The sequence below is a fragment of the Poecilia mexicana genome, unplaced genomic scaffold, assembly GCF_051168715.1.
Source record: "Poecilia mexicana isolate PSO_F unplaced genomic scaffold, ASM5116871v1 scaffold_2, whole genome shotgun sequence".
Lineage (NCBI taxonomy): Eukaryota > Metazoa > Chordata > Actinopteri > Cyprinodontiformes > Poeciliidae > Poecilia > Poecilia mexicana.
The window spans coordinates 70,237-82,529 of record NW_028263371.1 but is presented as its reverse complement, the minus strand read 5'-3'; the positions used below and the strand labels follow the sequence as shown (position 1 = coordinate 82,529).

Below are 12,293 nucleotides of genomic sequence, written 5' to 3'. Positions count from 1 at the left end.
AAGCTGCTGCTAGGTGGTTTACTCTCCGATCGGAGGCTGTTTATTTTATACACAGTTAGAGAATGGTGATTTTACAATAATTAATAACAGCTATCTAACACTTAAATGCTGTTATTATTAAACTTACCTTTTATTATATCCTTAAGATTATGAGAATGCGGGAATTTTTCAGCTTGGTTCCCAAGGCAAAATCACACCGGAAGTAGATACCCAGGTTTGAGTTATGGCGGCCATTGTCTGACGTCACTGTGAAAAGGGTCTATTAAAACCTGGAGTTCTAGTCATTTCAGACTCAAACTTCTGTAAGTTTGAAATTGTATTATGATTAACTTCAAAGTAAAGGAAGTTTTTAATATCCATAAATAAATAAAATTTGAGACATGTGCATCAAAGGGCCATTAGCCACATATAGAGCAACAGCAATGCCTCCGAAATCTGTCGACCATAGACAAAGAATTTAATTTTATTTGTGTCTCAGATAATAATGATTAGCTTGAGTAAAGCACTTACTCTCTCTTTCATCAAAGATGGCGCTAGACAGAAATTGAAGATTTAACACTTAGGTAAAGTTCAAGTCCACTGTAAATTGGTAGGTGTGACTTAGATTACTTTTAACATTATCTGTTCTTTCCAAATACTAAACAGTCTCTCCAGTAAACCTACTCAATAATAATTTTCATTAATTTCTACCCTGTTGAGGGGTTTTCAACCTGCTATTTGCATTGAAGACAGAGATAGTAATTAAGTGTCCGCCAGAGGGAGCCCTTTTCATCTCTTTAAACCGAAGCAGGTGTATTTTGGTGACGAGCAGAGCTCGGTCATTTCCGTCTCGTTTCGGCCGCGAGGCGTTGTGGATGTAGGAATGCGGTTACCATAGGGCTGTGGGCATTGCTGGGCACGCGGCGGAGAAGGGAACGGGAACCCACCGCGTCTGTCTGTTGTCCAACTTAGCGGGGCCGTCTCGGGAATGTGGAAGGGAACTCGAGACGGGGAGGCGACGGTGGGAACGGCGCAGCAGCATCTGTATATCCCCCATCCATTTTTTCTGGGGATTTTCTGTCTTTGTGGGGGGGAGAGAGGAATTGCGAGAGAAGCCAAGGATTCCCCGGCAGCACCATGGAGCCACGCACTGCAGACAACGTGAGTACTTTGAGGCAACAGACCCACAGAGAGCTCCCAGGAGAGTGCGCTGCTGAAGCACTCAACTTTTCCACCAGCTAACCTAATTAATTTAAAAAGGTAAATCATTCATATACGTTTCTATTTGTGGGGTGGTATTTATACTAATTAGATAACAGTATAAAATGAGCCGGAGTACAGTCATTAAGCACACCTGCTGACGGTCAGAGGCCGCGCCTGCCGACTCCTCAACGGATTAATTTCTGAGGATTTTCTCCTGCCTTTTGTTGCTAAGGCGGTTGCTACTGACGACCAGCGAGTCCGAAGTGGTAAACAGACGGACTAACGCTGAATAACGGGGCAGACACAAGTTGAGCTCCACAGTTTTATCTCTCCGTGATAGTGGTGGGTGTGTGCACGGTTAAATCCTGACCTTCTGGTGGTGAACACAAGGGCAGACAGCAGGTCAATAGCCTGTGAGACATTATTACCAAGTGGGTCTCAAACATGTCACTGTAAAACATAGAACCTACTCACTAGTTTTTCTTACTGTGAGTAGACGAAGGAGGGGTTTCCTGGGATTGATTTAACTGCAGCCAAGTGGCCAGATTACTGTGGATTAGGCGGCATTTAAAATAGTCACGTTATCCCAGCACTTCTTAAGTCTGCTACAACATCATCTATTTAGGCTGACCTACTACTATATTAAAAAAAAAAAAAAGAATTTTATGCAGTTCAAGGGTTTGCAGGAGGTGCAACATTTTGGTGCAAATAGATCGGGTGGCAACTCATCAGTAAAGTAAGCTAAGATGGACTTGATTACAATATCTTTGTTTCTTTATCAGTCATTTCTCTATTCCCCTCAACACTGCAATGGTCTAATAAAGGCCTTTCTGTCAAACTAGAACAGAGGTCTTCAGAAACACAATATAATAGTAACATAGACCACATGGATCATTTTAAAATTGATAATGGTTTTCTACCATCATAATGCTATGATAACAGTACTTGTCTGAATACCAAAAGAAAGTAGTGGTATTTTAATGCAGGGTGATTAAAAATCCACTATTCATCAAGTTTTAAATGAACACCTGATTCCAATGTATGACTTTCTCCATATGATATCAAGTGCTACAGGAGCCTGCTAATGACCTATTCATTTAAATTAGGTGTGTGGGAGCAAGGAGGATCCAAAATCACGCTTCTGCTCTGAGGGTTGGGAACCACTGGTGTAGAGGGCCACATAAATACTAATGATGAGTCAGATTTGGCCCCCTGCTCTCTGTCAGTTGCTCTTTGACTCCACTATATAACCTCTGGCCAAAAATGTTTCACAGTCACAGTGACATCTCTATGATCTGGAGTTGAACATAAAGTTCCCTTCTATGTTGATGTTTTTATAGTTTGTGTGTCAAACCCCAAAACATCCATAGTTTCAATAATATTATTTACTCAGTTTTGCTCATTTTTTAGTTATAAACTTAACCTTGATAAAATCAGCTATTCCCAGTGCATAAGTGTCAGAATACTCCAGCTTTGTATTTAAAATAGCAGAAATTCAATTGGTACTCATGTGACTCTGAAGGGACCTGAAGGACACTTTAATGTTTAGAATTACTGCTGGGATACTTTGATGTAACATGCCATATACTTGAATGTTTGTTTGTTTGTTTGTTTTTTTCAGAGTGAAAGGTGACAGTGTAATGAAATGTAAATTGTCTGAGCCGGTACTGTGACCTTCTTCCTGCTGCAAAAGAAGTGATAATACTTAAAGTTAAGGTACATTTCTCATCTTGCAAATACTTTTTTGTTGTTTATCACATTACCATCAGGATTAATTCATTTTGCAAAGTACAGGGCTTACTATACAATAAATATCTTCGCAACTAGTGTGTGATAACCTCCTGCATCCATCAGCTCCTCTTTTGTCTGTCTGACTTGGAGTTTGTGAGGCCAACAGCATCATCATGTTCTACGGTTCTTCCTCTGGGGCCAGCATGTCCCTGCCATCCAAGAGCCGCCTGAAGCGCCAGAGCAGAACCTTTACACAGGTATGTAAACATCGCTTCTCCCTTATGATATGATTTCTTGCTAGAAAGCTAAATAACTTTGATAAAGTAAATGAATAAGGTACAGCTACTTCTACTGTCATGCAAAAGGATTGTTTAGGTTTAATTAGCTTTCCACTGGTCAAAGACTACAAAGCCCTCTAAAACTTTGATAAATGTCAGGCTTAATTTATTTACAGCAGATTAATTTATTTTAATTAGACAATATTCAGCAAAAACACAATTATCCATCTAATAATTTCATAGCTACTTGAGAGGGGTTGCATGGTGTCTCTTAATGGTAATTAATTGTGTCTAAAGTAATTCAAATACAAATGTCCCACACCATCTGTGAAAGTTGTCTTAGCAGAACTACTTGCGAAGCATTCTGAGTCCAGCTATGCTACGAATGGGTAAATATCGTTTATCATTGTCATAAAAAATGTTGTCATCAGGTTAAGTCACGGTGTGATAACGACATTCTCTAACTGATAATCTTGGCAAACCCCAAACTAGAGTGTGACCAAATTCCATTGAGAAAACCTCATGTCTCAATAATGCAAATAAAAAAAATTCAGTTGTTTGAGGAGAAAAACAAAAAAAGTAGGATCCTATCATTTTTACCATACATAAAACATAGTTGGAATTGTAGAATTTAACAAAGTCTTACAACATTCACTGATATTGACAAGCAGGAAAATCTACAAAGTAGTCTCTGTGGTATTTTATTCGCTCCCCTTGCTGTGAATGTCCTGACCTGGAAAGGCTAACTTGGCTTACCTCAGCTCTGCTCTTCACACAGACAGCGGTGCTTAAGGAAACAACAAAATCAAAAATCCACTGAAACACAGAAATCGGGGGGTCTGACAGAGTTATAGTCATGTACTTCCACAAAAATGTCTGTGACCGATGGAAATGATTAAAGCAATCCCTCCAGGATTTGATGTACAACCCAATGTTTTTGAAAATTTTGCTTAAAATTTGCAATAAACTCACAATTATTCATTAGTGTGAAAAAATATGGGTATCTGTTGATTTTTCCTATTGAATGTTTCATGAAAACAAGTTTTCTTTTTACTGCAATATTTGTTTTGTGATTTTATTCTTCCAAGTTCATGATGTGTACTTCACTGAATACATCCTTTTTTAGGTCCTGTACCGCACTCTGAGCTACAGAGACCGTGTCCCAGCAGAGACGGGGACAAACACTCGAGGGGATCGGCGCTCCACTACTGAACCCCCAGAGCGGCCAGCGGATGACCCCGCTGAACTCTCCACTCAGAGCTCGGCCCCAGGGGTGCTGAAGATCTTTGGAGATGAGATCTGTGCCGGTGCCAACTACAAGAGTGTCCTGGCCACGCCCCGCTCTAGTGCTCAGGAACTCGTGAAGGAAGCGCTGGAGCGGTACTCGCTCAGCAAGGATGCAGCCCGCGTCTATGTGCTGTGTGATGTGATCGGACGTCTGGAGGGGGGGGGGGCATGGAGGACTGAGTGCCTGCGAGCACTTGGGGACAACGAGAAGCCGCTGTTGCTCCAGGAACTGTGGAAGCCCCGAGAAGGACATGCTCGCAGGTTTGAGCTGCGCAGGAGAGCTGAGGTGGATGAACTCAATGCCAAAGAGAAGGATACCATCACTGCTGGTAAGTAAACACACACACAACCACAGAGCGGCTGGTCTAATTCTCTTCTCTCTTACATGTCAAACTCGGCAGAAAAGCACAGCTCGTTAGCTCTTCTGCAGTCGCTGCGCGCGCGTGTGTGTGTGTGTGTGTGTGTGTGTGTGTGTGTGTGTGTGTGTGTGTGTGTGTGTGTGTGTGTGTGTGTGTGTGTGTGCGTGTGTGTGTGTGTGTAAATTTTGTAGAAAGGTGATGTGAGGAGAATATTTAATCAGGGTCAGAGTAGTGTGTGTGTTTTGACATATCAAAACACAAAGCGCACACACACACACACTCATACACCAAGGTAGAGCTCTGAAATTTTACCATTTATTGGACGATGTCTTTTTAGAATCATGTGGGAACTTCAGTGTTAGCTTAAGTCTTGCTTCAGTACTCTGATCTTTTAGATTGTTTTAATTCTATCTGGAAATCTACCATTTTAGTAAAATGTACCTTTTTCATTTTTGTCCTAAAAACTAAATGAAAACAGAGTGACTTTTCAGTATGTAATACAACAAAGTCGGCATGAATGCTATGTTTGCAAATGTATGTCTCTTCAGTAACTGGGATTTGACCTTTTATTCCTAATTGTTTTCAGTTTTTTTAAATTTTGCTTCTTGTATGAGCATATGCTGACACTCACCTGGCTGGATCCCTTTAAAAGAATTCAAGAAACATGGTTCTGGTGGTTTTCTGTGATGGAGGACAAGTATTTTTAGCCTCAGTCACACATTATGCTTTCCAGCAACACCGACATTTCTTATGAAGCGTGCCAGTGTGTACCGGTTGCTATGTCAACTTCTGCGCCAGCCAGAGAGTCAGTCTGCAATCATATGAACTGTTTTCTTTTTTTGTTTGTCTAGTAAAGCTGAATATTGTTCAGGCCTCACAGAAAAATAAAATTTCAGAAAACAGAATGACTTTCATGTCAAGTTGTCATTTGTTGTATACATACAACAGCCTAAGTCCAAAATTATTCATACCTGCAGTCAGATTTGGATCTGGGGGTTCTTCTCTTTTTTACTGTTTTCACTAATATCTCTCTTCTGAGATGTCAGTGAAAACTACCATTAGCTATTACTACTTTTGGCTAGAAGTAATAATAGCATTTTGAAGTGGCCTCGCCAATGTCCTGGCTTCAATCTATAAAGCAGAAGAGATGACAATTAGTCCCATTTTAGTGAGGCATTGCAATTTCAAACAGTTTCTAACCAAAGATAGATTATCAAAATACCAGTAGAAATATCCAACAAAATGGTCTGCACTACTAACAAGTGTGACCGAAGTAATGCCAAAACCTATTTTTGACAAAATATGGTTTCAACTTGCCAGTTTTTCAGATATGTTTTAGGCACTTTAAGGCAGAAATGTTTGCAGCACTAAAACAGACTAAAAATGAGTGATTGCAAAGCCATTCCTGTGCTGGGACTCCAGCACAGTAAGAGCTATTATGTACAAATGGGGAAAAAAATCAAGGAAGAAGAAAGAAACCTAGTAGCTCGCCTACATTCATTAATGACTCAATGACTGATACAGGAAGTCACATTCATAGTGGTGGCTGTGTGATGGTCTTGCTTGGCTGAACCTGAAACACTTGATAAAATTGTGAATCCTGCTCTTCTGAATGAAAATGTCACTTCCTGATCTTAAACAGGACAAAGATGCAAAGCATACAAGCCCACCTTGGAATGGCAGAAATAAACGAAATGAATGACTGAAACTCTTCTATGTTTAGCCCTCCCACGCTCTTGACAGACGGGGTCATTTATATCCCACAAGTTTTTTTAATCTGTGCATGTTGCGGCAGGGTCATACTGACCCAATGTATGCTTTTACAAGGTTTTTTTGTGTGGTTTTGGAAATTGACAGTCTAAGTGTGACTGTTAGAGAGTTAAGACAATTCTGCAAAGAAGAATGGGTTAATGTTTCTCCACAGCGATGTTGGAGACTGTTATTGCGAACACTCTGACAGCTGTTGTGCCCAGCATGCAGGTTATCAGGGGTTATTCCTTTTCCACACTGAGCCAGGTTTAGAATCACTTTCTTCTCCTTTTAAGAAATGAAATATAATATAAGATATAAATCACATTAAAAAAGGGGATTGATGACCTACTTTGCTTGATTTCTCTATGCAACATTGCCTCCAGAATGTTGTGTGTGTGTGTGTGTGTGTGTGTGTGTGTGTGTGTGTGTGTGCGTGTGTGTGTGTGTGTGTTTTTTTTTTGTTTGTTTTTTTTAAGCTGAGCTCAGCAACGTTATTTTTGGGGGTAAAGGTGTCTCCATGTGCTCTTCCATTAATGGAGCTATTGGGCACAGTTTATTTTTCAGTCTTCTTTGAACATAGCATCTAAGTTTCAGTTCAGTTTGAAACAATTTCATAGTTCTGAATCAGCTGTTTTAGGAGTTTTTAATGACCTTCAGCTAAATGCTGATTTGTGGAACTGTGCTGCTCTGGTGCTTTTAGACCTGACTGCTGCCTTCAGATCACAGCTTCCTCATTTCCTGAACACTGCATAAACAATGAAGGCAATGTTTTAAAAGGTCTATTTTAACATGGCAGATTCATGAATTTTTAAGGCACAAAGTATTAAAACACCAACCTTCACCATTTACTAAAATATTTTTAACAAGTCAATTGGAAGAAAATGAGTTCATACAACTAAACTTGCCATAGTTAATAATAAATACAGGAATTTAAAAAATGACTGAAAGAAGTTAATTTCCTAAATGGCTATCTGTACATTATATTATCTATCTTTTCAAAATTTATTCATGTTTTTTTTTTATTGATTTTTCCTCTACCATTTAGAATTATTTTTGTTATGTATCCTAGCAGAACAAATTTGTGTTTGTTTCTGGATGAAAATTAAATATTTTATTTGGTAGTCTGTATTCAGTAGTTGTTGGATTAATTTAAAACATTTATCCTATGATCAGTATTACCATGTAAAATCCTTTGTTGTTCTAAGGTGAGACATTGGTTTAACATTCTGAAACATGACCTGCTTTTTTAAAATACTGTCAAAGAAAAGATCAAACGATAACATAACAGAAAATATTGCTTTCTATGAAAAAACTTCTGTTCACTTATCACATTTTGATGTTTTTATTTTCACACTAACCTTTTCTCTATGTTTTAGCTTTTAGAAAACTCACCCAGCCTGGACTTTTTTCTTGTTCTGTTAGCAGTTTTATCTTTTGTTTGTTTTTGTGTTGTTTTTTTTATCTCTGGTGTATGTGGGAGCGTGCATGTTTATGTGTGAATTGTCTATTCTCACATACACTTTAATAAAAGAGATCACAATTTAAAGATACTGTAGAACTTTCACTGCCAACCTGAGCTATGGTCATCCTGCAGAAATTTGTTCTGTGAAAGTTAATTTGTGCTAAAGTGATGCTCACACAGGGACTTTTGTTGTTAACTGAGCGGTTTTTCTGTGAATGTTTAGGTTTCAGCTTTACTTGTCACTTTGATGGTGTTGGAATGCAAGCTGACACTGTGCATTAATGGAAATCATTTCCAAGCTGGAGAGGGGGAAGTGCAGGGGTTAGGGAATTCTGAGGGACTCTGTGGTTTGGGTTAACCCACTCTCCAATAAAGGCCACTAAAGTTGATAAAACCTCTTTTTCTTCTTCTCTTTTTTTATATAAAAAAAACCCCAACAAAAAACATTAAAATAATAGCATTTTTTGACGATTTTCAGCCTATGTTATCAAACCCCATGACTTTCATCTCCTAGATGTTTAACTATACGTGCTATTTGGAGAAGTCCTCTTGGAGCCCTCTAAAACTTAGCTGAAGTTGTCTGTATCAGAACTGTCTCATCAACATAGAGATACACTAATGACTCTGTTATATTAATGAAGTTGATGGAAAATATGGTTGTACTAAGGATTATTCATGTAAAACACCATTGATAATATGAGTAGCTGAGAGAAAAAAAATGCTGTGATTTCACAAACTTGGGTAGTGAGATATTTGGAAATCCAGGAAATACATTTACCAGAAACTGCAATGCAACCAAGCTCGTCAATGAATCCCATGTATTTCATGTTATTGGCTAAATTAATAAAAATTGCAGCACGAGCTTTATTTATGACTTTTAGACTTGCAGTTTAATAGTCATGACCAGTTTTTAAACTAGATTTAATCCAGTTAAAATGCTTTTCAAACACTTTTGACTGACGTGGTAAAGTGGAGCAAAACAGAAATTAGTCTTTAAAAGTTAGGTTAGTAAAGCTGATTTCCAGGCATTACAAATGTTGGCATTGTTTATGAACTGGTTTAAAATACGTGGAATGAGAGCCTCAGTCATGTGGACTGCAACTTTGAAAGAACGAGTCCAGCTCCTCTGACCCTGTAGCTATTCATTAAACACACTCGCATATATTTGGCACAAATTAACTTCATAATTTTTGTTTTTGCTTAAATAAATTTGGTATCTAATTTGACATTTGTATGTTATGAGCAAAATCCTGCCACACCTTACTGCCACACGCAGTTACTATCTCTGTGTAGTAACTGCTTTATGTGTCTCACTTTCTGCATACGTCTTGTGGCATGTGCTGTGTGAAAGGTTTTGCGTGTTTGGGGGTAAATTGTGTTCTTGGTGTTTGGGTGTGGGGTTGTTTTCTCAGGCCCCCTCTTCCCCCCTAACCCTTTCCACCTTCCAGTAGGGCCCAAAACCCCTCAATTCTTGGCGGCTCTAATGGGTCGGTCTGGGCTGGGCAAACACAGGAGCTCCCCCCTGCGGTCTGGTCGGGTGGTACAGTCCAGCTCTAAAGGTGGGGACTGGCCTCAGGGAGGGTGGCTGTCAGTCATTTCCATGAAGACCACCTCTACCTGCGTTGTCACCCCCCCCATAAGTCAGTGACATACAGTGGCTTGCAAAAGTTTTTATACCCCTTGAACTTTTCCATATTTCGTCACATTCCAACCACAAACATAAATCGATTTACATTCCTATCAAATATAAAGGCCAACATTTCTTACAAATGTAAAAATGCAATGTGCAAAAGTATTCAGCCCATTTTCTTTGCTAATGACTAAATAGAGTCCACCTGTGTGTAATCTAATGTTGGTAGAAATCCATCTGCTCTGTGACACCTCAGAGGTTGATTAAGAGAATATTGGGGAGCAAACGGCATCATGAAGTCCAAGTAACGCAGCTAGAGGTCAGGAAGAAAGATGTGGAAAAGTGTTTAAAGGAGGCTTGACTCAGATTCAATGTCTCCCACCGCCACTGGAATATGTTAACACTGGAACAGTTCTCCCGAAGGTGGGAGTTAAAGTTTAATCTCATGGAAGACTCTGCCAGACGTTCCCAGCAGACTCTCATACCTTGGGGTCTGACCGGCATCTTCCCCCACCACCAGAGCCAACTCACCACTAGGTAGTGGTCACTGGACAGCTCCACACCTCTCTTCACCCGATTGTCCAAGATATGGGTCCATAGATCCAATGAGATGACAACAAAGTCAATCATTGAACTTATGCCTGTATCTGGTGTTTTCCATGTGGAGGGTCATTGTCCTGCTGGAAAGTGAACCCCAATGTACAGGCACCAAGATGGGGGACTCACTCTTGTCCGGCACCTCTCACCAGGGGCAACTCCACTGTAAATGAGTGTCCAACCCCTCTCAAGGAGACTGGTCTCGGAACCAGAGGCATGCATTGAGGTGAGCACCAGAGAGGTGACATTCCATGTCACAAGAACCAACTTCTATAGCCGAGGATTGGACCGTCAAGGTCCCTGACCTCACCATCCCACACTGCATGCAGCCCCTTTGGCCCCTCCCACAGGTGGTGAGTCCATAAGAAGAGGGACCCACTGTTTGGGCTGTGCCTGGCCGGGTTCCATGGCTTAAAGCCCGACTACTAGTCACACTTGCCCCACCTCCAGGCCTGGTTCTGTGTCCAAGTGAAGGAACACTGTTTCCAGTGATTATGTACATCATAAAGGGTCTTTGCTGCACTTTGTCTGGTTCCTCACCTAAGACCCATCTGCCTTGAATCACTCTACCAGGGCATGAAGCCCCTGACAATATAGCTCCTTAGATCATTGGGACACTTAAACCCCTTCACCATGATAAGGTGGCAACCCATGGAGGGGGATCTGCACCCTGCTGTTCACAAATGCTCTCCATCTAATCTGACTGAGCTTGAGGTGTTTTGCAAAGAATGGGCAAAAATTTCAGGTCATTAGGCAGACAAACCCTTAAAGACTTTCAGCTGGAATTGCAGTAAAACATGGTTCCACAAAGTATTTACTCAGAGGGGCTGAATACTTTTGCACACCACACTTTTCAGTTTTTTATTTGTAAAAAAGTTCTTGAAGAATGTATAGCTTTCTTTCCACTTCACAACTGTAGACCATTTTGTGCTGGTCTTTCACATTAAATTTATGTTTGTGGTTGTGATGTGACAAAATATGGAAAAGTTCAAGGGGTATGAATACTTTTGCAAGCCACTGCAGAGTGTGTTAGGATGCGTGTGTGTGTTACGTAGCCTGGCCATAGATTGCCTGTGTTCGATTCATGGAGAGTTGTTCACCTTGGAACATTCTTCACCATTGTCAGCTCCTGGTGATGCTTCATCTGTTGCCACTTATTCACCTAAGCTTTTATTTTATTTACACATAAGTTATTATACATGTGCCATTAATCCCTAAGAAAGTATTTTAAATCTAGTCGGTTCACGCATGTGTTCAGCATTCATGTTAATAAAATACGCTAAATCAAAGAAAGTTTCCTCTTTGCTCTTTTCATCCTTTTGTCTCGCTTTCACTTTGTTCTCTACATGTTCTCCTTGTCCTTCCCTTCCCTCCTTGTTTTCATGCTTGTTATTCCTCTCTACCTCCTCACAGATATTAATGCCCAGGCCCGGAAGCTCCAGAGGAACAGGGCTAAGGGGACACTGACCCTGCCCCGCTCCAGCAATTCATCCTTCTGCCGCAGCCTCAGCGAAACAAGTCTTAATCAGGTAGGGGCCTTGTTCACACCCAGTTTTGATGATGGATTATCTGTTATTCATCAAACAACATAAATGCATACATGTTTCTCTGTATGTGCAGCTTGGAGTGGGAGAGGAGCCCAAACGATATTATTCTACCTTGCCAGGGCCACTGAGAGGTCGAGAACGTGATGGACCCTCCAGCAACCGGAGGAAAGAAGAGGGCAGTCAGGGAGCAGGAGGGGTGAGGCACTCTCTCTACCAGTCCCCCCATCTTCTTCTGCTACAAGGATTCAACCGGCAGGTGAAGATAATGAAAATGTTTATGATACCATGATTTTTTTTCCATTTTGCCACAATACAGCAACAAACTTAAATGTATTTTACTGGGATTTTATGCTATAGACGGACACAAAATAAACCATGATTGTGAAGTGGAAGGAAAATAAAACATTCTCTTCTCAGTTTTTATAAAGGTGTGGCAATTATATTAAACATTTGTATTAAGCCCAAGTC

General features: G+C 40.4%; 1 protein-coding gene across 3 annotated transcripts in view; it reads left to right on the top strand.

Annotated features, from left to right (window-relative positions):
• The first annotated feature begins 788 nt into the window (after nucleotides 1-788).
• Nucleotides 789-12,293, top strand: part of radil (Ras association and DIL domains) — a 33,792-nt gene continuing 22,287 nt past the window's right edge. For all 3 annotated transcript variants that reach the window (XM_088008428.1, XM_088008430.1, XM_014970847.2), the window contains exons 1-6: nucleotides 789-1,140; nucleotides 2,804-2,898; nucleotides 3,037-3,170; nucleotides 4,318-4,807; nucleotides 11,692-11,807; nucleotides 11,899-12,081. In XM_088008428.1, the coding sequence (XP_087864554.1) occupies nucleotides 3,087-3,170; nucleotides 4,318-4,807; nucleotides 11,692-11,807; nucleotides 11,899-12,081 (873 nt within the window). In that variant the 5' untranslated portion in view covers nucleotides 789-1,140; nucleotides 2,804-2,898; nucleotides 3,037-3,086. The remainder of the gene's footprint in view (nucleotides 1,141-2,803; nucleotides 2,899-3,036; nucleotides 3,171-4,317; nucleotides 4,808-11,691; nucleotides 11,808-11,898; nucleotides 12,082-12,293) is intronic.